At 35.6% G+C, this 27264-nt stretch overlaps 1 protein-coding gene across 8 annotated transcripts in view; it reads left to right on the top strand.

The window, feature by feature from the left end:
- LOC127813884 (zinc finger CCCH domain-containing protein 45) overlaps positions 1–26928 on the top strand; it is a 99605-nt gene extending 72677 nt beyond the window's left edge. For 3 of the 8 annotated variants that reach the window (XR_008026240.1, XR_008026241.1, XR_008026242.1), the window contains exons 10-11: positions 4461–4519; positions 4611–4697. Coding sequence is in view for 3 of the 8 variants with exons in the window: in XM_052354990.1 (XP_052210950.1) it covers positions 4461–4519; positions 4611–4825 (274 nt within the window). In the remaining 5 variants the exon portion in view is untranslated. Of the gene's footprint in view, positions 1–4460; positions 4520–4610; positions 4847–26771 lie in introns of those variants that run through there. The other 5 variants (XM_052354991.1, XM_052354989.1, XM_052354990.1 and 2 more) reach the window with 4 other exon arrangements.
- The last annotated feature ends 336 nt before the right edge of the window (positions 26929–27264 follow it).

Here is a 27264-nt window from a genome sequence, read left to right as displayed (position 1 = left end):
CCACTTGCTTTATTTTGGTGAACTGAACCAGAAACATTTGGTTGATTTTCTGGATGAGGAATTCCTCTTGGTGTACTCAACTTGATTCTTGATTGTGCATTATGCTGCTCAACTTATTTTCATTGCAGTTGAACAACCTCTTCTTCCTGGCTAGGTCAAAAACTTGCCTGAAATTTGCTACGAATGAACTTCCAGCCTGCATTCTCTTTTTGTTTCTCTGCTGTTTCACAACCATAATGCAGGGAGGTTGAGAACATCTTGCAGATTTTGATGTAATCCACCTACATATCTCACAAATTGATACTCATCACTTCCTGATAAATCTTCTTGTTATTAATTGATAAAATTCTTCAGTGTACTCAATAGATCTATTATCTTGTTTCAAAGTGTGTAGCCTCTGATAAAGAGACAGCATAATTGTGAGGCAGGAAAGTTTTCTTTAAGCTTTTTCTTCATTTTATTCTCAGCTATTTGTCTCGACAACTTCCAATGTAGCCACTAGGCTAAAGCTCTCACTTTTAGTCAAATGGCACTTAACACTCTTATCATCCAATATATCATTGAACTCAAAAATTCTTCCAACTTCATTCAATCAATCAACAAATTCCTGTTTGAAGACTTCAACTGAATTTGCATCTCCCACCTTTTGTCATGGAGCTTGAGTAGGGAATGGTTTCTCAAACTTATCATCTGTACCTTTCACCCTCTTAATATGGAGTTGAAGCTTCCAATCATGCTACCTTCTCAGTTAGGTACTCAACCTGCCTCCTCAACTGTTCAACATCTGTGGCATTCAAAGAAGGTTTATGTCACACTCCTAGGGTTTACCTAGGGTTGAGAATGGAATTTGGAGGCAACAGAAGTGACAGAATAGAAAGGGAGGGAGAAATCAGAAGGGAGGGGGGGGGGGGGGGGGGAATTCAGAAGAATGGAGAGCAAATTTCAAATTTCATTCATAAGCTTCCATTCTCTACTTCTTTAACCTATTTATAGGCTGTTACATCCTTTCTATTAGTAACTAATTGAAGGTACAATATTACAACAACCTAAGATACAACAAAGAAAAATACTTGCAATAGAACAATTACTCCTATGCCCTTGGGTTGTGATAACCCCCCCCCAAAAAGAGGTTTCTTGTTCCCAAGAAACTTATTACAACTGTGCCTTGTTCATCACCCAATTCCCGTTGGTTCTTCTTCTCTATTTTCATCCACAACTCCTTCCATATTCAGTAATTGTCTTTGACATCAGTGGCCGGAACTAAATTTATCTCCACATTTATAACATAATCCTAACTTCTTTCTCTGCTCCATAGTAGATGATTTAGCTGCATTAGGGTTAGATAAACCTTATAATTAACATTTACTTGATCTCCTTCCAATGGTTGATAGAACGAAGGATGAATTTTCGTTGAGATCGTGTACTTACTGAAAATCGTGTACTTACTGAAAATCGCTTCCAATGCAAGCTCTTGTAGCTTTGCCTTCTCAGCAACCTACTTACTACTTAATAGTAGAAGGCTGCATCATTTTTACAATTGGTCTTAGTTCATTCATCCTTAAGGCCACTAGTGAAGTTGGAAATAAAGTAGTGCTCTGTTAAAGTAGGTTGAGAATTCAACATTAGAGACCTTAGTTCTTCAAATTGGATTTGATACTCGGTCACAAATCCGTCTTGCTTAAGTTTGTTAAATTCTTCAACCACATTGGTCATTGATTTCTCTCCAAACTAGTCACATAGATCCTCCACGAACTGAGTCCAATTGGTCTCACACCTCCTCATCTTATTCTAGCCTTGATATCACGAATCAACAGTATCATTTAGATAGACTGTTGCAAGGTTAACCCTCTATCCTTCCAGTATATTGTAATGTTGAAAAAATCTCACATCTACGAATCCACCATCTCGGTTTTGATTCTTCAAAAACTGATATGTCCAACCTTGGCATGGGAGGATAATGGGAGGTTTGATAAGAACCTCTTACTTGGACTACTGGCTCTTCAATCGATAATTCCTCAAGTGGAGCTTGAGGAGGAATCCTATCACCATGCATGAGTGGATCAGAAGCGGATTGCGGCGGGAACTCCAACCCAGAAACTCGAGGAAGAAGTCCATCACCAGGCAGGATTGGTTTGGAAACGAACCTCGGTGGAAAATCTGTTGATAAATGAAATTGAGGCAATAATGTCAACAGCATGTTGAACATTCTATCTATTCTCTGGCCATATTGATCCATCGTCTCTTGGTGCCTCTCCAATTCCCTCTATGTGCTCTCTTGAGATGCAGCAAGATCCTCTTGCATGTTCTCCCTTATGGTCGAGTTGTCCTCCCTGTTGTGGGTCACGACCTCTTGAGTCTGTAAAATCCCCAGTTCCAATGCCTCCATTCTTGACTCAAGCTGTATCATCCTTGTTCCTTCCGCCATTTCTTCAATTTGCCTGGATCTACTTGTCTTTAGCTTCGATTCTAGATCACCTAACCCCACAACTTTCAGTACTTGGATTCACCTAGATCGGCAGACTAATTCTGCCTCAATTCGTTGCTTCACGTTCGTCCACCAATTGATCGCTTCTGGTCTGCCTGTAAGTATCACCTTTGGATCACAATCAAAAGTCGCCTTTGAAATTGCTTCCAAATTCATGATTGGTTTCTCACGGATTCCCCTGAGAGTCATCGGAATTTCACCCTACCTAGCTTGCTGCCAAGAACGCGGGAGAATTTGAAGGAATCACAGCCAAGGACCGTTGGCTCTGATACCAACTGTCACACTCCTAGGGTTTACCTAGGGTTGAGAATGGAATTTGGAGGAAACATAAGTGAGAGAATAGAAAGGGAGGGAGAAATTAGAAGAAACAAAAGAGAGACAGAATTCAAATTTCATTTATAAGCTACCATTCTCTACTTCTTTAGCCTATGTATAGGCTGTTGCATCCTTTCAGTTAGTAACTAACTGAAGATACAATACTGCAACTGCCTAAGGTACAACAAAGAAAAATACATGCAATAGAACATTTACTCCTATGCCCTTGGGGTCGTGACAGTTTAGCTGGATGCACTCCAAGCTGACTATGCCCTCTAGCACTGCTGTGATGCCAAACAAATGCAATCATAGGTTTGATTTGAGGTGGCCTATGAATCTTGGGACAAATTCAGAGAATAAAAGAATACAGGAATAAATTCAAGGAATGTTGAAGGGAAATAGACCCCAATTGATTGATTTATTTTTTTGGATTAAAATAAAAGTTTAGCTAACAGCCAGTGTAGAACTCATTGGATTAAATATCATAAATTCTAGACCGATCAGTTGTTATCCTCAAAATAAGAGTCCCCTTGAGGTTACTTCGCCTGGTAAATCTGTACCAGGGAAAATTACATTCTTATGCCAGAGAGAGAGAGTAATGGAATGAAAATTAGTGGAATGACATATAAAATATTTTCTCCTTTTCATGGAAAGTAAGTGATCAAGTCATGTTTCCATATTGTTTAGGTTGGTTTCACAATATCAACTATGTGATGGAATAGGATCATATTAATTATATTTTCATTCATTGCCATCTCATGGAACTTTTCCATAGGAATGTGGTGTTGGAACTCTTATCTCATCATCCCTCACTAGATGGTTCCATCAAGAGGGGCATCCGGCATAAAATTTTGCTATATTGGTCTTTTACATGGATTTATATTGTTAATGTGACTTTTAGAAGTTAATTGGCATTATGAATGTTGTGCCACCAACCCTAAATCAGTTAGAATATGGTTATGGTGGTGGAAAGTAGATGTTCTCTCTTTGTTTGGGAGAGCAATGGAAATGTATGGAATGAAAGGATACTAAGTACAAATGACCATTAATACACTGTTTTCCATCCATTTCCATTACATTCATTCTTCCTCAATTCAGATAGCTATAAAATAGGGCTTTGGAGGAGAATGATGAAAAGTTTTTCCATCTATTTTTAATCTAGTCCATTTACTATTATCTCTCCCAAATGAGAACTCTCTTTCAATCCATTTCCATTCCATCCCCCTCTCTCAAAGAACACTGTTAAGCACAGCCCGAGACTGATTACTGGGATTTGACTTTATTGACCATGGCCATGATATATAGAGCACCTAGGACTGATTACGTACAGGACTTTGGTCCTAAACTGTTGATCAAGTTTAAAGACCTAGAAAAGGACCAGTCTTAATTACTCAAATCAACAAAATGAAAATTTTTATAAATTATCTATAAATTCTAAAATTTTAATGTCTTAGGTTAGCTGGCTGCATTAATTATGCTTGGTAACTATTAGTTTCACTGGGAGATTGGAGAAGGGTATGGAGGCCTTAAGTGAGCTCTATCCTAGTATAATTTGCTCTTTTCAAATAGCTTTATGCTCTGACTGACTTTGGTATTACAGTGTACATTATTTTGTTGTATAGTTATACTTGATCCATGTTACAAGTGATGCTTCTGACAGGCTACTAGACCTTCCCAAAGAGCACGGGAGTCGCCTAATAAAGAGCGTGGTGATGATCTGTAAGTTTTCAATATTTGTAATTGAATTGAAGCAAGAAGCAGTATTATAATGCTCCAATTCGTTGGTCTGATTTAGTTAGTTACTTTGCAGATGCTCTCGCAGCCATTCAAGTAAGAGGACCCAACACTCGCACAAGTGACAGCATTGCAAACCAAGAAGGCAATTTCTTGCTAACCCTAGTGTTCAGATATGGGGTTTTCGTCCATGTTTTCTGGCAGGCGGTTAATGAAATTATGTTGTTTGAACCACCCCCGGAACGGGTGCTTAATATGTCATGTTGTACTCCTACTGTATCATTTGATTAGGCCCTTTTCCGTTTCTTTTAGGTTAGACTGGACATGTACAGAAAGTCAGTTGGCAAGGACATAGCTAGCCTTGAACTCTATCACTCTCTCTCTTCAAACTCTATACTCTAAACTCATTATCCGTGGCCCACTTCATTAGTGGAAACCATTAATGAATGGAATGTTAATCATGTAAATTACAGTGTCACATTTTAGATTTATTTGGAACTCTCTTAAGTATGGTTTGGCATCATACTACCCTTCTTATTATGGGTAGGCGCTACTAAAATTTCAGCCTTTTCTTCTCGAGTGTAACTATAGAATCAGATGGTTTGGGTTTCAGCGTTATCTTATTCTTAATGTTCTTTGCTTGTGTTGGTGCCCTTGCCTACCTCTGCGAATTGCACCAAAATTTTTTAAGGCATTATGTAATTACACTCACAAAAGAATGCCACAATCAACAATTGTCAAATACTATTATAGCCATTTCATCAGCTTACTATTTCCATTGGTCAAGGTAGGAATTGCTGCCAAATCCAAAACACCTCAATAATTCTTGCCAGATAGCTTCAAAAGGGGAGCATTTGGTGGTCTGATTGGGGGAGATGTTAAACACAAGTTGAGCATTTAGCAGCACGAAATCTGACATCTTTAGTTTCTCTCCAGCCTAGCAATGCTTCAAGTTTCCTAAGCTTCAGTTTAACAGCTTCTGTTTACCCATTAGACTACTGATGAGAAGCACTAGAGAAACACAATTCAGTGCCCATCTTGTTCTGAAGTGTCCAAAAATGAGACATCAGTTTCGGGGAGGTTTCTCAGTCTTAACTAGGTGCTGTAATGGCCCTCGCATTATCTTTCCATAGAGCACATGTATTCCATTTTCCACAATGAATTACGTATTTGTCAAACTGCAACCACATCACACCAAACATTATTGCCACACCTGTTTCCAATGGAAAATGAAACCTAGCATTGGTTAGTCACAGTTACCTCATTACCTTTTTTGAACGGTGATATTTAGGATGGTTTTAGGTATTTCTCCTTCTTAAGCTGCATTTTGTACTGCTTCTTGTGAAATAGCATTCTCACAACTGCCATGGTCAATAATCTTTGTAGATGCATCAACCAAAAAGAATCAGCAAAACACATGATGCATCCTCTAAATCACATGCAAAGGTTCATGCACAAACTAAAACCTTGGTTTAGTTTCTTTACCTTTGTGGATACCCCTTCTCCAAGCTAAATTCCACCGATCACTTCCTAATGCAACCTATTTATCCAAACACTAACATTAGGTTCATATAGTTGCAATTGTTCAATCTTATTCAATTCAAAGTCCGTCGTCACTACTTGATTCCTATTCTTAACTCAACTATCATCTAATTCTTCATTTTCTCATCTCAAGATAATTTGGCTCAAAATCAAGAATTAAACCATTTTAGCTTCAACAAGGTGAGCTATGCTAGTAACATCAATTCAAGTTCATCTCTAGCTCAATTTCACATACATTTCTAATACAATTTAACTATTCCATCTCATCAAACCATGACAAGCATCAATTTACTTTATCTCCAAACTTCATTCTTGCTCAAAATTAGACCATTTAATCACACTAGTAAACTTCAAAATCAGAAGCTTCACTTTATACCTTTCTTGTAGAAATTTAGTGGCCTCCACGTGTAGGGAAAATTGCTCCTTTTCTCTTCTTCACCACTTGTACAAACCTAGTAACAACAATCAAGCTCATTTAGCTTAACATCATCATCATCATATACAACATGCAATGCTATTTAAAAGCTACTTCTAGCTTAATCTAGGCTACTCAACCAACCATGGATATGGAGAAAAGTGGAAATTTACCTTCAAGGAAACCCTCAACTTTTCTCTTGATCTTCTCCCTGTTACTTGAGTGTTGGGTCCCCTTGAGAGTGTTCTTTTGTTGTTCTTCCTTTGCTCACTTTGTTCTTCTTCAACCTCAAGCTCACTCTCAATCTCAATCTCTTTTCTATTCTCGTTTCAATCTCTACAAACCCTCTCTTGCTCCCTTTTATGTTACCCACGTAGGAGAGCTCAAATGAGCTAAAATCTTATGATTTCCCTTTATATATAGGCCCCAAATAATGCATTTTAATGCCCCAAATATGGCCTTAACTTATTCCAACACTGTGTTGGAAAATTTTGTCTGTTTTCTACATCCGTTTTATGATCTGATCGCACCTTCACAATTGTTATAAAGTCCCCTTCAATGACATTTTTTCATGTATTGTTCTGTTGTCCCTTGTGTCCAGTTTGTTACACATTGTCCACATTGTTTACAATCATTGTACTAAAATTGAGGTCTTTGGTCAATTAATGCCTTGGCTTTAATCGACCGAAGTCTTCCATAATGTCCTGCTAATTGTTCCTTTAACTTCGGTTGATTAATGCCCTGATTTCAATCGAGCGAAGTCTTCTAGATTGCTAAAACTTTTTACCCAATCATTTTTGGTTGATTAATGCCTTTCCTCTAATTGACTGAAGTCTTCCAGAATGCTATGGCCAATTTCCTAGTCATCTTCAGTCGATTAATGCTTTTCCTCTAATTGACCAGAGATATTCAATATGCCATTTCCTAACATTTTTTTTTTCTTGGTTTTGACCGACTTAGTCACTTAGTCTTAAACACTTAACTAAATGGCCTTACTATACGTCAAGTTGGCATTCTCAAGCTTATAAAATAATCTCAAAATAACCATGGTATTAGATCCCACTTGAAAATTTTACCCGGATCTTATATGTTGTCTGAAAGATTTTACGCAACCAATCTTTATGTCTCCTGCTTTGGCAGCAATAAGCTCTTGCACATAGTTACAAATGCAATACACATTCAGGTACAAGGTATGCCACTTGGCTAGATTTGCATCCGTGGGGGTAGGATTAGTTGATATGTCAGTTTGGTTCACGGTTCCCTTTGAATAATGTATTGGTAGGCTTATTAAATCGTTTTGTGTACAACACTTATACACCACATTGGACTCTATAAACAAAGAAGATTTCTATGGGACATCTTACTTTTTCTTTCTGTGAAAGAAGGCCTGTTGTAGATTATCATTGTAACTTTATTTTTTTATATGATAGTAAGTTTAAATTAAATTAACATAGAAACATGGTGACCCCTAGAACTATAGAAGGGGAAGAAACATGGAAGAACACCCGAGATCAAATCTGATCCAAACCCAGCCAGCTACTTGACATTACTTACAGTTATACACAGAAACTCAACATTACATACATTTTACTTTGGGCAAGGTTTCATTGATCTCCATAAGGTTGGGGCTCTCTGGGTTTTATTTTGGTATTTGTTTATCTCTACTGGTATTGGGTAGGGGTGTAATTGATGGGGATGTAGTGGTTGTTATAGTTTCTGGCAGCAGCATGAATGTGTTGGGGGTTTGCTTTTGGATTTTTCATTGTAAGGCTTTCTAATTCGGTTTTAAAAATATGAGCATTATATACCCGGAAAAAAAAATGAAATATGGAATTGAAGGAAATTTAAGGTGGTTTGTGTCAGTGTAGCTGCAGAAAAGCAAGGTGGATCTTGCTTTTCAGTCTTTTCTTTTTAATTATTCCTCTTCATATTAGATTTTCTGTGACTGTTAGCATGCCTCCTTTGTTTTATATTTGGAATTGCCATTTTTGGGGATCCATCCAGGTTGCATCCCTCATTATACCAGTGCGCGTCTCTACCGCAATTGGGAGCGTAGTTTTTTTTTTTTTTTTTTGGGGGGGGGGGGGGGGGGGGTGCCACAAATTGTGAGACTATGCTCTTGCATATCACTAAAGCTTCTCCACAAAATCTCCATAAACAACATACTCTTCTTTTACTTAAACACCTTCATCATAAACATCTTCTTCCTCATAATAAAGAGCTTCTTGAAGAAATCCCTCCTTCAGGAATGAATTGTGAACAATTGTGAAAAAGCTTGGTATATAATTTTTCTTCCACTTGATTACAATATATATAAGAGGAAGAAATCAATCAAATCCCTATAACTAAGGGAAAAAGAAGGAATCCTACTTACATCACTTGATTACAATATATATAAGGGAGAGAAATCAATCAAATCCCTATAACTAATGGAAAAAGAAGGAATCCTACTTATATTGATTACTAATTTACATCAATCAGTCAATCCCAATAATTAAGATTGATTATAATCAATCCATAGATTGAGGGATTGATGATCAATCTCACAATAATCAATCCCATAGATTGTGGGATTGATTTTCCAACAAACTTTACAGCAAAGAATTCCAACACTCCCCCTGAAACTGGGTTGTAAATATTTATCATACACAGCTTGCAACTTAGATCTTCAAAATGTGCCATTGGAAGTGTTTTAATTAGGATATCGGCAGTCTGTAAATTAGAAAGAATGTAAACAAGCTTGATTACATCCCCTTTTATTTTTTTCTTTGATAAAATGTCGATCTATTTCCACCTGCTTTGTCCAGTTGTGATGAACTAGATTTTTGGCATACTGATGGCAAATTGACTATCACACAGTAGCTACATTGATCTCTCAGAAGGTATCTTCAAGTCGACTAATACCTTTTTCACCCAAATTCCTTCACAAATACTGTGAGCCATAGCTCAGAATTCTGCTTTTGCACTACTCCTAGCTACCACAACTTGCTTTTTACTTCTCCATGTTGTTAGATTTTTCCAAACATGGGTACAATATCAAGAAGTGGATCATTTATCTGAGATTGAGCTTGTCCTATCTGTATTAGAATACAACTCCACTTTCCTACTTGCGTTCTTTTTGAATAACAGTCCCTTTTCTAGAGTTATTTTCAAGTATCTCAAGATTTTGTACACCGCTATCATGTGTTCTTCAGTAGGGTTATTCATAAACTGGCTAACAACACTTACTGGGAATGCTATGTTAGGCCTAGTATGCGAGAGATAGATCAACTTCTCTACAAGTCTTTGATATCTTCCCTTCTCTACAGGAGCACTGTCTTTATTTGAACCAAATTTGGCAGTGTAGTCCATAGGTGCGTGCAAGTTTACACCCAAGCATACCTGTTTCTTTAAGAAGATCCAGTATATACTTCCTTTGAGTAAATGTAATGCTCTGCTTAGACCTAGCCACTTCCATTCTCAAGAAGTATGTGTGTCTCTCTAGATCCTTGATCTCAAAGTCTCTAGCTAGAAATTCTTTTGACTCTTTGAAACTCCTCAGCATAATCCCTATTAGAACTATATCATCAACATAGACAATCAACACGAAAATCAATCCATTTGAAGAATGTTTTACAAACACTGTGTGATCAGACTATCCCTGTATATACCCATTACTCTTCATAACACTGGTAAATCTCTCAAACCAAGCTCGGGATGATTGTTTTAGACTATAAAGTGACTTCTTTAGTCGTACTTTGTTGATGTTTGATGAGTTTTGTATTCCTTGGGTAATGTCCATATAGACTTCATCTTCTAGATTCCCGTTTACGAATGCATTCTTGACATCTAGTTGATGGAGGGGCCAATCTAGATTTGTTGCAAGAGATAGGAGTATCCGAATAGTGTTGAGTTTTGCAATGGAGCAAAGGTCTCCTCATAATCTATGCTATAGGTTTGAGTAAACCCCTTAGCTACCAACCGAGCCTTGTATCTCTCAATACTATCATCTGCCTTTGCTTTTACTGTGAAGATCCACTTGCACCCGATCAAGTTCTTTCCATGATGCAAATCAATAATTTCCCAAATACCATTCTTCACCAGAGCATTAACTTCCTCATTAACTGCCTTCTTCCATTCAAAGATAGCCATGGCGTCTTGGATTGAATTAGGAATGGAGATAGAATTGATTTTGCTGGTGAATGCTTGGTAAGATGAAGATAGACCCTCATAACTCACATAGTTGCCAATAGGGTATAATGGCCTACTTTTGCATTCTCTCACCCCTTTCCTGAGTGCAATGGCTAGGTTCTCATCAGAATTATCATGATCACTTAAACTAGTACTTGTAGAATTTTTCTCCACATTCTGTAAGTTAGATGCAGGGATTTTTATCTTAGGTTCAAATGCTGACAATAATGGTGAATCTGCTAGTGTCTTTGATTCCTTCGATTTTCCCATTTTTTTGTGATAGACACTTAACTTGGGACTGAAAGAATCAGTTGGTTTTGGTTCAAGTTCAATTTGGACACTTGGAGAAGGTGCAATTTCAGGTGGTGTGCAATTTATGTTATCCAAGAAGAACTGATATTCTTGTTGACTCTGACTAGAACTCTCTCTCTGAATATCAGTTTTGGGATAATAGGGTTTTTGTTTCAAAATATGTGACATTCATGGTGTGATAAAACCTTTGATTGTCAGGACAGAAGCATTTGTAACCCTTTTGGTTGGGAGAGTGCCCTACAAAGAAACATTTGGAGGATCGAGAGTCAAGTTTGGTTCAATGTTGTTGATGGATATGAACAAACATAGTACACCCATATACTTTGGAGGAAGAGAGGAAATCAATTGACTTTCAGATAAGTGTTGTAAGAATACTTGATGTAGAGTGGAGAAATCTGAAACTTTGGATGGAAGCCGATTGATTAGGTATGCTGTTGTAAGAACAACCTCACCCCAAAAACATTTTGGAACATTAGATGAAAACGACAGAGACCTGCCAATGTCCAGAAGGTGCCTATTCTTTCTCTTAGCTATCCCATTTTGCTAAGGGGTATTTACATAGGAACTTTGGTGTATGATACCCTCAGGGGATAGGTATGAGCCAAGACTAGAATTAAAGAACTCTCTTCCATTGTCAGTTCTAAGTGTTTGAATGGAAGTTTGAAATTGATTTTTGATCATTGTTTTGAAATTCTTAAATATTTGAGGAAGTTCTGATTTATTTTTCATGAGAAAAATCCATATGAGTTGTGTGTGAGCATCTATGAAAGAGATGAACCGTTGAGCTCCTGTGATATTTGAAACTTGAAATGGGCCCTAAACATCACTGTGGATCATAGAAAAAGGTTTTGATGATTTGTATGGCTGAATTGGTATGAACTGCAAGAGTGTTTTGCAAATTGATAAATTTCACTTCGAAAAGAAATAACACTTTTATTTTTTAATAAACTTGGGAAAAGTATAGAAAACTTGGGTGGCATAACCTAGAATGCCACATCATGACCAACCTCTCACTCTCATTTTCCAACTCACTAACAGACACACAAGAATTAGTTTGACAAGAAATAGGTTTACTCACTCCTAGATGAGATTGCCTCACAAAATCTGGTTGAACCTTAAGATGATAGAGCCTAGCATGACTCCTAGCACTGCCAATCATCCTCCCCAAAGCCAAATTCTGAAATTTACATACATGAGAAGAAAAATTAGCTATACAGTTACGTTCTTTGGTGATTTTATTTATGGAGAGCAAGTTACAATCTAGATTAGGAACATATAATACAAATTTGAGTGTTATGTCCCTGGATACCACAACTGAACCAGTCCCTTCAACTTTTGCCAAAAAACCATATGCAATTCTAATTGTGAGAGTTTCATTACAAGGAGAATGTGTGTTGAAAACTCGCCTATCTCCTATCATGTGATTAGAAGCACCGGAGTCGACAATCCAAGGCTTATAGTGATCTTGTTTCACAATTAAAGCCTTAAGAAAATTACTTTTTTGAGCTATGGAACCTATTCCAACAACTGGTAAGTTTTGTTGTGCTTGTAGCGACCTTCTCAATCCATCAAGTTCCTCTTTGCTAAAGTTTGCAAGTTGCTCTGAACTGCCAGCCATGTTGCCTCGACTTTCCTTTTGTGTGTTGTCTTTGGCTTCCAACAACAGGTTTTCCATAGAGTTGCTAGTAGATTTCTTTTGTATGACCAAGGCGGCGGCAATGTTCACCATGGCCTTCCCCCTTTTTGTGGTTGCTGCTAGTTTCGGACAGCCAAGGCTGATGATTCACCACTAGCATTTAATTTTTCTATCCCCAACATCAATTGTCGTCTACTCTATTCCCTTTGAACCTCAAAGAAAACTTCTCGTAAGCTTGGCAATAGTTTTATGCTAAATATCCTTCCTCTTACTGCATTAAGACTTGAATTTAGGCCCAAGCAAAATTTGTAGATCCTCTTATTCTTTATAATCTTCTTGTAGAGTTTGAGATTAGTGGTGGTTTCCCAGGGATATTTTTCAAAAGCATCCTAGTTGCTGCCAGTTTTGAAGCAGTTTGTTGTAATACTCTATCACAAATAAATCACCTTGTCGGAGATCGTGCAACACGCCCTCAATTGTCACCAGTTCGAGGGTGTTGTCTTTGTGTGAATAAGTGTCTTTTGTGATATTTTACTCTTGAGTAATAAAATGGTTTTCATAATGACTATATGAAAATCAATCTATGTGGATTATATGAATGAGAAAATGAATTTTTAGTATATAAGTCTTAAAGCAAGATATGAAATCCTATAGAGAAAATATTGAGTATGGCTTGTTGAGAGAGATTTGTTTCAAAATATACTTTTGATAATCTCAACTTGCTTTCAAAATAATCAAAATGAGCTTTCAAAATAATCAAAATGAGGATTCAAAAGAATCAAATGAGGATTTGATAAATTTTCAATCTTTTCAAAAGGATAGTCGACTATGTTTTTCATTCTGTTGACTATGCCTGAAAATAATCGACTATTCTGTTTGATCTGTCGACTATTCAAGGCATCTGTCGACTATTTTAGCATTTGTCGACTATTGAGTAAGGATAGTCGACTATGCCTTTTGGTCTGTCGACTATTTTTGTTCATAAGTTTCAAAATTTTCTTCACATTTTTGCATCTGTCGACTATTGGAATGTGTCTGTCGACTATTGAAAATTTGTGTTATAAGATAGTCGACTATTCGTTTTGTCTGTCGACTATTTCTTGCTTTACATGTAAAAATAGTCAACTAATCCTTTTCTCTGTTGACTATTGTGTTTCACAGAATTTTATAACGGCTAGTTTTTCAACTCCAACAGTCACAAAAATGGCTAGTTTCTTCTTCAATCTTTATGGATGCTTATATATACAACTCATGGATGATCAAGGAGAGGCTAATGGATGGGAACGAGTTGATCTAAAGAGTTCAAATCATTTTTACTCGAAGCTTACAATCTTTGCGCTTTCACTGTTGTATTTTCTCTCCAAGGCTTTGTTCTATCATTGTAAATCCATTCAATTAAGCCTTGTTTAATCTTGAGAGACATTGTAACTAAGAGATTCATCTCTTAGATTCTCTCATATTCTATATTTCTAAATTTTTCCTTGCTTTGTGCTAGAAGACTTGCTCGTTGAAGCAAGTGGCTGTTTTTCCTAGCTAGGTGCTAGAGGGCTTGCTTGTATGAGCAAGAGGTTGTATTTCCTAGTCTTGGACTAGAGGACCTACTTGGTTTAAGTAGGGGGTTTTAGTGGATGGTTTGAAAAATCCTTAGTGAGGAGCTAAGGTAGTGGATTAGGGTTGGTTAAGCCGAACCACTATAAATTCTTGTGTTTTCTTATGCTTGTGTACTTTGATATATTTATCATTGCGAGCATTTCATTATCCTCACTTGCATTGAATTTTTACTTTCAATCAAAAGGATTTCAAAGTTTTAAATCAAGTTTTTAAAATAACCAATTCACCCCTCTCTTGGTGTGTGCCATAGAACCTACTGTTCTAACAATTGGTATTAGAGCCTAACTCCCTGTTTCAAGGTTTAACAACCTAAGGAGAGATCCATGGCTCTTAAGGAAGGTTATCCTACTAATGTGGCACCTTATTTTGATGGTTCTTATTATGACTTTTGGAGAAAAAGGATTTGTATTTACTTGCAATCTATTGATTTTAATTTGTGGTATATTGTAGAAAAAAGATTTGTTTCAAAACCAAAATCCGTTTGGAGTGAAGATGATAAAAACAGTTTTGTTTTAAATATCAAAGCTATGAAAATTTTGCATCAAGCTTTACTTGAAAATGTTTATGCAAAAATTTCTAAGTGCTCTAGTGCTAAAGAGATATTGAGTACTCTTGATTCATTATATCTCTCTGACAAGTCTTGTGAGCATGTTGATGAAAATTTACAAGTTAAAAATCCATTGAATCATCAACAAATAGAGGAGAAAGAAAGTTCCCATACCTCTAGTGAAGAAAGCTCAAACACGTGCCTCATGGTAAATGAAGAAGATGAGGTAACCTCTACTTCTACTTATGATTTTGATGACAGTATTTATATTGAAAATGTCCATGAGTCTAGTTCTTTGAATGCTAAAAATGATGATCATGATACTTTTTCAAATGAAGAGTTATTGAATGTTTTTAATGATTTATATGAAAATTTTGAAAAACTTTGTTTGAAAAATATATCTGTTCAAAAGAAATTAAATCTACTGTCAAATGAATTGGAAGTATTGAGATCAAATAATGAATATTTTCTTGCTTCCAATAAAGAATTTTCAAAGGAAAATGCTTTGGAAGAATTTGAATTGAAATCCTCGAACAGTGCATTAAATGAGAAATCCATTTTAAAAGAAGAGATTTCAAATTCTTGTAATCATAACAAAGGTGTTGAAATTTTTCATAGTCCAAGAGCAAAAGCCAAGAACTCACATTTACACACCTATCATGAAATTAAATGCTTTTATTGTGGTAAATTAGATCACATTGCATACAACTGTCCTTTAAAAAGGAAATCATATTTTGGACCTAATTTGAAATGGATTCCTAAGGGAACTAAGGTGTATACTGTTTCCAATATTAAACCCCAAGGATCCAAGCATGTTTTGATACCTAAAAATTCTCATTTTAGGAGGAATGTGCAAAAGGATAAGAAGCAAACAATTTTCATAAAAAGGAAACATAAATTCTCTGCTTCACATCCTAGCTATTGGTATCAATTTAGAAACAAAGGTTTTGAAAGAAATAGTCCACATAGGTTTAAACAAATTTGGGTTCCTAAGGAAGAGTTGCATGCTAACAGTGGTGATCCCAAGGTGGTTTGGGCACCAAAGGCTTGTGGATGATCTCCTTTTGCAGGTTGCTTGTCATCCAAATATATCACAAAGGAAAATCTTTATGGATGAATCAAGCATGAAGGAAAGAGGAAGTGAACAAGAAGATCACTCCTTATTTCACCAACCAGGTGTAAGAAAGATTTTATTAATTAAAATCTTGGTGGTACATTTCTATCCCTAAATTCTCTATGTTTAATAATTTTGATGATTTTGAATTATAAGTGTGCCATTATGATTTTGTTGAAAATTTCTATTCATAATGTCAAATATATTGGTTTCTCAAAATTAAGGGATATTTATAGTGTTATGATATAGGCAGTGACTAAGAGGGAGAATAAAATTTGTTTCCCTAAATTTTGTGCTAGAAAATATTGTCTTGATAAATGGTCTTAAGCTCAACCTAATTAGCATATGTTAATCGTGTGACAAAAGATATCAAAAATGCTTTAATGCTTAATCATGTGAAATATCTTGTCTCAAAATGAAGGAAATAGGTAGAAATTGTACTTAGAGTTATCCAGTATAGAAAAATCCCCAGTATCCTCTATTTCTCAAAACTTGGTTGTCATAAGAGAGTAGGTCATGTGAGCATAAATGTTGTTGACTATCTATCCAACGTGATCTTGTTGAAAGATTGCCTAAGCTTAAATATTGAAAAGACCACAGTTGTGGTGCATGAATGAAAGGCAAATAAATAAATATATTATTTAAGCCTAACAATAGAGTCACAATCTCTAGGTCTCTAGCTTCACTTTATTTAGATATTTTTGGTCTCTTGAGAACACTAAACTTAGGTGAAAAATAATATGTGCTAGTTATTATGAATGATTACTCTAGGTTCACTTGATAATATTTCTTGCTTCTAAGAGTCAAATGTCTAGACAAATTTGAAATCTTCTAATAAATGAATATATATATATATTTCAAAAAAATTTCAAGTGATCATGGGGATATTTTGAAATGAACAATTCAAGCACTATTGTGATAAAAATGGTATTGACCATAATTTTCTAGTGCTAGAACAAAATGAGGTAGTTGAAAAGAAAGATAGATCTTTACAATAAATGGCTAGAATTGTGCTATGTGATAAAATTCTTTTTTAGTCTAAACCATTAACACCTCATGCTATATGTTGAATAGGATTTCTATAAAGCCTATCTTAAAGAAAACCCCTATGAGTTATAAACCAAATATTTCATATTTTCATATTTTTGGTAGTACATGTTTTATCTTTAACAGTGGTAAAAATTCTTTAGGAAAGATTTGATGTTTAGAGTGATGAAAGAATTTTCTTAAGATATTCTACTCAAAGTAAAGCATATAGAGTATTTAATTATATGACTCTAACAATAGAAGAATCTATTCTAGTTATAGTTAATTATGTGAGGGTTAAAGTTCTGAAACCCAAGGAAGGTGGTGATAAAAAAATTAGGATAAAGATTTGAAAAATTCTCATTAGATCATTAGAATCAAATCTATCAAACAATAATAAGCTTAATTGCTTAATGAAGAAAATGTAGCTCATGAAAAGAGAAAATCATCATTTCTAAGAGAGAATGTGTGCAAGATAATGAGATCATAGAAAATGTTTCTAGAAAAATTAGAACAAGATCTTCTCATTAGAAATAAGTGTTAATATGATGTCTTTATATCTCAAGAAAGCCAAAAAGCATTAAGAAAGCCTTGAATGATGAAAATTGGTTTATGGCTATGCAAGAAGGGCTAAAAAAATTTGAAAGAAGTGGTGTATGCGATTGGTTCCAAGACCTAAAGATCACCCAACCATATGAACCAAATGATTGTTTATAATCAAAATGGATAAAAGAGGAATAGAGCTAGATTAGTAGCTTAAGGGTATAGTCAAGAAAAAGAAAAAGATCATGATGAAACCTAGGCTCCCGTAGCAAGTCTAGAATCCATAAGAATGTTGTTGGCATTAGCATGCCACAAATCCTTTAAGCTCATCAAGAGAATGTCAAGAGTGTCTTTAAGTGGTTATAAATAAGGAAGTGTATGCAGAACAAACTTCCAATCTTAAGAATCCTCAATATGAGAATTATGTGCTCAAACTCTCCAAGGCACTATATTGTTGAAAACAAGCCCCTAAGTCATGACATGAAAGTCCTAACAAGTTTATTCTAGAGGAAGAATCTAAAAGAGGTCAAATAGATATAACATTACTCTAAGCCTCATAGCAAGGACATTTTATGAATCTACAAATAATCTATGTAGATAACATTTTTTTTAAAATCCTCAAATAAATCCCTATGGAATCAAAGTTGCCAATCTAATGCAAAGAGAACTTGAGATAAGTATAGTATAAAGAAGATGAAGGGATCCTTATGTCTAAGCAAAAATTACATATTCTTAAGAAATTTAATATTTTTGAAAAGTTGCATCTCAAAAGAATAGTACATCAAGCCTAAACAAATATGGGAAATGCCAAATGGTGGAAAATGAGCTATATAGAAATATGATTGGACCATTGCTTTATTCTATAGCTAATAGGATGAACATTGTGTTTAGTGTTTGCCTATATGCTAGATTTCAATCCAATCCTAAGAAATCCCATCTTGGAGGCAAAATGGCTAAAAAGAACACTAGTGATCCATGTCAAGTTATAAGATATTTCCTAGTGTCTCTGTTTAAGAGAAACTCAAATTCCATTCCATTCTTGTTCACTAAAGGTGAATATGTAGTTGCTCAAATCCTATGGATGGAACCTCAAACTATGGCATAAATCCCCACAATATTCCAAATCAAATGTGCAAATACAAATGCTATAGCCCTAGCAAAAATTCAAGGAATCTTGCTGAAAAAGAAAATATCAAATGGTATTATGTCCAAATTTATTGGAAATCAAACTCTAGATAAATCCCCATCAATCCTTGAGTTCAAGTGATTTTATCTGAAGAAGTTTCGATCCTTCATGTCTCTCAAATCTATCATTGGTTAAATCAAAGGGCTTTGCCGTCAATCTCTTAGATCTCAAAAAATTGATGAATGATATATTCTTGATGGCATATAGTATTCATGTCTTGAATCATTTATAATGCTATTTTTCTTGTATGAAATAGCTTGATTATCTTTGTGTGACAAATGAATACTTGAGTATGAAATCATGCTTTATTTGCTAAAGGATCATCTTGCTTCTTGAAATTATCTATATGTAATGATCCTATGTGATTACAAGTATGGCTATATTTATCAAAAGACAAATGTATGTTCTTAAAGGCTATCTTTAATGAAATCTTCCATAACTTGTTTAGAATCATACTTTTGGATGACCACCTTTTTTTTTTTTGAATATATGGAAAGTAAATTCATGTGGTGCATTCCTTAAATTTATGGCCATTGATATGTTTGTAAAAATATTTTGAATTGAGACAATTACTATTCTTTATATGAAAAATGTCTCTATGACTAAAACCTCCTGTGTGAGTTTAAGGGGGAGTTTTTCAAAAAGAGTCTCTCTATTTGCTTGAAATGATATATTTCACTCTTATATTGATCATTTGATGTATATGCCTCTTTTATGATGAATAGCTATGCATTTGATCTAGCGTTTTGATTGTTTAAATATGAGTGATTACTTTGAAAGATATAGATTGGCTTTGATATGATCATGAGTTTGCAATATGGTATGAAATTTTTTTTGGCATCTCATGAAAAATGTTTTTTTTTATAAAAATTATGTTTGATATTAACAATGTCATCTTAAGGAGGAGCTATCTCTAGTTGTTATAAAAGAAACATTGAAAAAGTCTTGTGATTTGTGAAATCGTTTGAAATGTTTTTATTTAAAAATGAAAATTTTCAAACTATCATTGGGGAAGAGTTAAAAAGGGGGAGAGAGATTATCTTTTGGTTTAAGGAGGTATTTTTTATGCCCTCAGTGTGTTTCAAAAAGGGGGAGTCTTCATCTTTTTGATATTGACAAAAAGGGGGAGATAAATTGAATGATTTGATTTTCATATTTGTTTTGTCATCATCAAAAAGGGGGAGATTGATATTTTACTCTTGAGTAATAAAATGGTTTTCATAATGACTATATGAAAATCAATCTATGTGGATTATATGAATGAGAAAATGAATTTTTAGTATATAAGTCTTAAAGCAAGATATGAAATCCTATAGAGGAAATATTGAGTATGGCTTGTTGAGAGAGATTTGTTTCAAAATATACTTTTGATAATCTCAACTTGCTTTCAAAATAATCAAAATGAGCTTTCAAAATAATCAAAATGAGGATTCAAAAGAATCAAATGAGGATTTGATAAATTTTCAATCTTTTCAAAAGGATAGTCGACTATGTTTTTCATTCTGTTAACTATGCCTGAAAATAGTCGACTATTCTGTTTGATCTGTTGACTATTTAAGGCATCTGTCGACTATTTTAGCATCTGTTGACTATCGAGTAAGGATAGTCGACTATGCCTTTTGGTCTGTCGACTATTTTTGTTCATAAGTTTCAAAATTTTCTTCACATTTTTGCATCTGTCGACTATTGGAATGTGTCTGTCAACTATTGAAAATTTGTGTTATAAGATAGTCGACTATTCGTTTTGTCTGTCGACTATTTCTTGCTTTACATGTAAAAATAGTCAACTAATCCTTTTCTCTGTAGACTATTGTGTTTCACAGAATTTTATAACGGCTAGTTTTTCAACTCCAACGGTCACAAAAACGGCTAGTTTCTTCTTCAATCTTTATGGATGCTTATATATACAACTCATGGATGATCACGGAGAGGCTAATAGATGGGAACGAGTTGATCTAAAGAGTTCAAATCATTTTTACTCGAAGCTTACAATCTTTGCGCTTTCACTGTTGTATTTTCTCTCCAAGGCTTTGTTCTATCATTGTAAATCCATTCAATTAAGCCTTGTTTAATCTTGAGAGACATTGTAACTAAGAGATTCATCTCTTAGATTCTCTCATAATCTATATTTCTAAATTTTTTCTAGCTTTGTGCTAGAAGACTTGCTCGTTGAAGCAAGTGGCTGTTTTTCCTAGCTAGGTGCTAGAGGGCTTGCTTGTATGAGCAAGAGGTTGTATTTCCTAGTCTTGGACTAGAGGACCTACTTGGTTTAAGTAGGGGGTTTTAGTGGATGGTTTGAAAAATCCTTAGTGAGGAGCTAAGGTAGTGGATTAGGCTTGGTTAAGCCGAACCACTATAAATCCTTGTGTTTTCTTATGCTTGTGTACTTTGATATATTTATCATTGCTAGCATTTCATTATCCTCACTTGCATTGAATTTTTACTTTCAATCAAAATGATTTCAAAGTTTTAAATCAAGTTTTTAAAATAACCAATTCACCCCCCCTCTTGGTGTGTGCCATAGAACCTACTGTTCTATCATTTTGCAGACTCCCAGACCTCTACAACAATTTCATATAGGAGAAAATTTTCTCCTATGTGTGGCTCCATGGAATTTACTAGCTAGGACAACTTGACTGTTATCTCTCTTCCAAATCCAATAATCAACACCTTTTTCATCTAGTTGGATGATATTTCTGGTGAGATAATCTTTTTTCTCCTTGCTGCAAACGTGAAACATAAAGGATTGAAGACCAATGGATGTAGTTTCGCCCATTCAATTTGTAGATGGTGATGGGTGCAGATGAGTTGTTTGACAAGTCTCCCCCATTGTTGTTGTACATAATAGTTTCGACATTTGAGGATGAGTATTTAGGAGTTTCAATTGAGGATTCGTTGGTGTTTAATATGTTTGTGATCTGATGTTGCTGCCAAGAATGAAATAAAGGCTAGGGTGGCTGATGAATACTGCTGAAATAAACAGTGTAGAGTGCTATCAGAAAAAACAGTAGATAAAAAACTGAGGTAAGACGATTGTGAAAAGAACAGGAGCCGTCTAGGGTTGCTCTGATACCATGAAAAATTGTGAGAAAACTTGGTATATAATTTCTCTTCCACTTGATTACAATATATATATAGGAGAAAGAAATCAATTAAATCCCTATAACTAAGGAAAAAAGAAGGAATGCTAATTATATCAATTACTAATTTACACCAATCCTAACAATTAAGATTGATTATAATCAATCTCATTGATTGTGAGATAATTGATAATCAATCTCATAGATTGAGAGATTGATAATCAATCCCATAGATTGTGAGATTGATTATCCAACAAACCTTACAGCAAAAAATTCCAACAAATTGTTTTCTCCTACAGTCTGAAGATTTATGACCAGGCTCCCCACAAGTAGAAACAATTAAATGTAGCTCCACTTGCTTTGTTTTGGTGAACTGAACCAGAAACATTTGGTTGATTTTCTGGATGAGGAATTCCTCTTGGTGTACTCAACTTGATTCTTGATTGTGCATTATGCTGCTCAACTTATTTTCGTTGCAGTTGAACAACCTCTACTTCCTGGCTAGGTCAAAAACTTGCCTGAAATTTGCTACAAATGAACTTCCAGCCTGCATTCTCTTTTTGTTTCTCTGCTGTTTCACAACCATAATGCAGGGAGGTTGAGAACATCTTGCAGATTTTGATGTAATCCACCTACATATCTCACAAATTGATACTCATCACTTCCTGATAAATCTTCTTGTTATTAACTGATAAAATTCTTCAGTGTACTCAATAGATCTATTATCTTGTTTCAAAGTGTGTAGCCTCTGATAAAGAGACAGCATAATTGTGAGGCAGGAAAGTTTTCTTTAAGATTTTTCTTCATTTTATTCTCAGCTATTAATCTTGCTTTTCCCAGTCTTTGTCTTGACAACTTCCAATGTAGCCATTAGGCTAAAGCTCTCACTTTTAGTCAAATGGCACTTAACACTCTTACCATCCAATATATCATTGAAATCAAAAATTCTTCCAACTTCATTCAATCAATCAACAAATTCCTGTTTGAAGACTTCAACTAAATTTGCATCTCCCACCTTTTGTCATGGAGCTCGAGTAGGGAATGGTTTCTCGAACTTATCATCTGTACCTTTCACCCTCTTATATGGAGTTGAATCTTCCAATCATGCTACCTTCTCAGTTAGGTACTCAACCTGCCTCCTCAACTGTTCAACATCAGTGGCATTCAGAGAAGGTTTATGTCACACTCCTAGGGTTTACCTAGGGTTGAGAATGGATTTTGGAGGCAACGGAAGTGAGAGAATGGAAAGGGAGGGACAAATCCGGTGGCGCGGGGGGGGGGGGGGATTCAGAAGAATGGAGGGCGAATTTAGAAAAAAAAAACGAGAGAGAAAAAGAATTCAAATTTCATTCATAAGCTTCCATTTTCTACTTCTTTAGCCTATTTATAGGTTGTTACATCCTTTCTATTAGTAACTAATTGAAGGTACAATATTACAACAGCCTAAGATACAACAAAGAAAAATACATGCAATAGAATAATTACTCCTATGCCCTTGGGTTGTGTGATAAACCCCCCCCCCCCCCCCCCCCAAAAAAAAGAAAGAGGTTTCTTGTTCCCAAGGAACTTATTACAACCATGCCTTGTTCATCACCCAATTCCCGTTGGTTCTTCTTCTCTATTTTCGTCCGCAACTCCTTCCATATTCAGTAGTCTTTGACATTGATGGTTAGGACTAAATTTATCTCCACATTTATAATATAATCCTAACTTCCTTCTTTGCTCCATAGTAGATGATTTAGTTGCATTAGGGTTAGGATAAACCTTATAATTCACATTTACTTGATCTCCTTCCAATGGTTGATAGAACAAAGGTTGAATTTTTGTTGAGATCGTGTACTTACTGAAAATCGCTTCCAATGCAAGCTCTTGTAGCTTTGCCTTCTCAGCAGTCTACTTAACAGTAGTAGGCTGCATCATTTTTACAACTGGTCTTAGTTCATCCTTAAGGCCACTAATGAAGCTGGAAATGAAGTAGTGCTCTATTGAAGTAGGTTGAGAATTCAACATTAGAGACCTTAGTTCTTCAAACTAGATCTAACACTCGGTCACAAATCCGTCTTGCTTAAGTGTGTTAAATTCTTCAACCACATTGGTCATTGATTTCTCTCCAAACTAGTCACATAGATCCTCCACGAATTGAGTCCAATTGGCCTCACACCTCCTCATCTTATTCTAGCCTTGATACCTCGAATCAACAATATCATTTAGATAGGCTGCTGCAAGGTTAACCCTCTGTCCTTCTTGTATATTGTAATGCTAAAAAAATCTCTCACATCTGCGAATCCACCATCTCGGTTTTGATTCTTTAGAAACTGATATCTCCGACCTTGGCATGGGAGTATAATGGGAGGTTTGAGAAGAACCTCTTACATGGACTACTGGCTCTTCAATCGATAATTCCTCAACTGGAGCTTGAGGAGGAATCCTATCACCATGCAGGAGTGGATCTGAAGCGGATCATGGCGAGAACTCCAACCCAGAAACTCGAGGAAAAAGTCCATCACCAAGCAGGATTGGTTTGGAAACAGACCTCAGTGGAAAATCTGTTGATAAATGACATTGAGGCAGTAATGTCGACAACATGTTGAACATTCTATCTATTCTTTGGCCATATTGATCCATCGTCTCTCAGTGCCTCTCTAATTCCCTCTATGTGCTCTCTTGAGATGCAACAAGATCCTCTTGCATGTTCTCCCTTATGGTCGAGTTGTCCTCCCTACTGTGGGTCACGACCTTTTGAGTCTCTAACATCCCCAGTTCCAACACCTCCATCCTCAACTCAAGCTGTATCATCCTTGTTCCTTCTGCCATTTCTTCAATTTGCTTGGATCTGCTTGTCTTCAGCTTCGATTCTAGATCACCTGACTCCACAACTTTCAGTACTTGAATTCACCTAGATCGGTAGACTAATTCTACCTCAATTCGCTGCTTCACGTTTCGTCCACCAATTGATCGCTTCTAGTTTGCTTGTAAGTATTGCCTTTGGATCACAATCAAAAGTTGCCTTTGAAACCGTTTCCAAATTCATGGTCGGTTGCTCATGGATTCCCCCGAGAGTCATCAGAATTTCACCCTACCTAGCTTGTTGCCAAGAACGCTGGAGAATTTGTAGGAATCACAGCCAATGATCGTTGGTTCTGATACCGTCACACTCCTAGGGTTTACCTAGGGTTGAGAATGGAATTTAGAGGAAACATAAGTGACAATAGAAAGGGAGGGAGAAATTATAAGAAACAAGAGAGAGAGATAATTCAAATTTCATTTATAAGCTACCATTCTCTACTTCTTTAGCCTATGTATAGGCTGTTGCATCCTTTAATTAAGTGAAGATGCAATACTACAATAGCCTAAGGTATAACAAAGGAAAATACATGCAATAGAACAGTTACTCCTATGCCCTTGGGGTCATGACAATTTAGCTGGATGCACTCCAAGTTGACTATGCCCTTTAGCACTGTTGTGATGCCAAACAAATGCAATCATAGGTTTGATTTGAGGTGGCCTAGGAATCTTGGGACAAATTTAGAGAATAAAAGAATACAGGAATAAACTCAAGGAATGCTGAAGGGAATTAGACCACAACTGACTAATTTATTTTTCTGGATTAAAATAAAAGTTTACCTAACAGCCAGTGTAAAACTCATTGGATTAAATATCATAAATTCTAGACCAATCAGTTGTTATCCTCAAAATAAGAGTCCCCTTGAGATTACTTCGCCTAGTAAATCTGTACCAGAGAAAATTACATTCTTAAGCCAAAGAGAGTAATGGAATGAAAATTAGTGGAATGACATATAAAATATTTTCTCCTTTTCATGGAAAGTAAGTGATCAAGTCATGTTTCCATATTGTTTAGGTTGGTTTCACAATATCAACTATGTGATGGAATAGGATCATATTAATTTTATTTTCATTCATTGCCATCTCATGGAACTTTTCCATAGGAATGTGGTGTTGGAACTCTTATCTCATTATTCTCTCACTAGATGGTTGCATCAAGAGGGGCATCTGGCGTAAAATTTTGCTATATTGGTCTTTTACATGGATTTATATTATTAATGTGACTTTTAGAAGTCAATTGACATTATGAATGTTGCACCACCAACCCTAAATTGGTTAGAATATGGTTATGGTGGTGGAAAGTAAATGTTTTCTCTTTCTTTGGGAGAGCAATGGAAATGTATGGAATGAAAGGATACCAAGTATAAATGACCATTAATACACTGTTTTTTATCCATTTCCATTACATTCATTCTTCCTCAATTCAGATAGCTATAAAATAGTGCTTTGGAGGAGAATGATGAAAAGTTTTTCCATCTATTTTTAATCTAGTCCATTACTATTATCTCTTCCAAATGAGAACTCTCTTTCAATCCATTTCCATTCCATCCCCCTCTCTCAAAGAACACTGTTAAGCACAGCCCGAGACTGATTACTGGGATTTGACTTTATTGACCATGGCCATGATATATAGAGCACCTAGGACTGATTACATATAGAACTTTGGTCCTAAACTGTTGATCAAGTTTAAAGACCTAGAAAAGGACCAATCTTAATTACTCAAATCATCAAAATGAAAATTTTTATAAATTATCTATAAATTCTAAAATTTTAATGTCTTAGGTCAGCTGGCTGCATTAATTATGCTTGGTAACTATTAGTTTCACTGGGAGATTGGAGAAGGGTATGGAGGCCCTAAGTGAGCTCTATCCTAATACAATTTGCTTTCTTCAAATAGCTTTATACTCTGACTGACTTTGGTATTACAGTGTACATTATTTTATTTTATAACTGTACTTGAACCATGTTACAAGTGATGCTTCTGGCAGGCTACTGGACCTTCCCAAAGAGCACGGGAGTCGCCTAATAAAGAGCGTGGTGATGATCTGTAAGTTTTCAATATTTGTAATTGAATTGAAGTAAGAAGCAGTATTATAATGCTCCAATTCGTTGGGCTGATTTAGTTAGTTACTTTGCAGATGTTCTCGCAGCCATTCAAGTAAGAGGACCCAGCACTCCTCATTTGATTAGGCCCTTTTCCTTTTCTTTTAGGTTAGACTGGACATGTACAGAAAGTCAGTTGGCAAGGACATAGCTAGCCTTGAACTCTCTATCACTCTCTCTCTTCAAACTCTATACTCTAAACTCATTATCCGTGGCCTACTTCATTAGTGGAAACCATTAATGAATGGAATGTTGATCATGTAAATTATAGTGTCACATTTTAGATTTATTTGGAACTCCCTTAAGTATGGTTTGGCATCATACTACCCTTCTTATTAAGGGAAGGCGCTACTAAAATTTCAGCTTTTTCTTCTCAAGTGTAAGTATAGAAGTAGTTGGTTTGGGTTTCAGCTTTATCTTATTCCTGATGTTCTTTGCTTGTGTTGGTGCCCTTGCCAACCTCTATGAATTGCACCAAATTTTTTTAAGGCATTATGTAATTACACTCGCAAAAGAATGCCACAATCAACAATTGTCAAATTCTATTATAGCCAATTCAAGTGATTGATTTGCGCTTAGGCAAGTGGCAAGCCAATGTAGA

This window comes from Diospyros lotus, chromosome 12, assembly GCF_014633365.1.
Source record: "Diospyros lotus cultivar Yz01 chromosome 12, ASM1463336v1, whole genome shotgun sequence".
Lineage (NCBI taxonomy): Eukaryota > Viridiplantae > Streptophyta > Magnoliopsida > Ericales > Ebenaceae > Diospyros > Diospyros lotus.
This window is presented reverse-complemented; position numbering and strand designations above follow the sequence as displayed.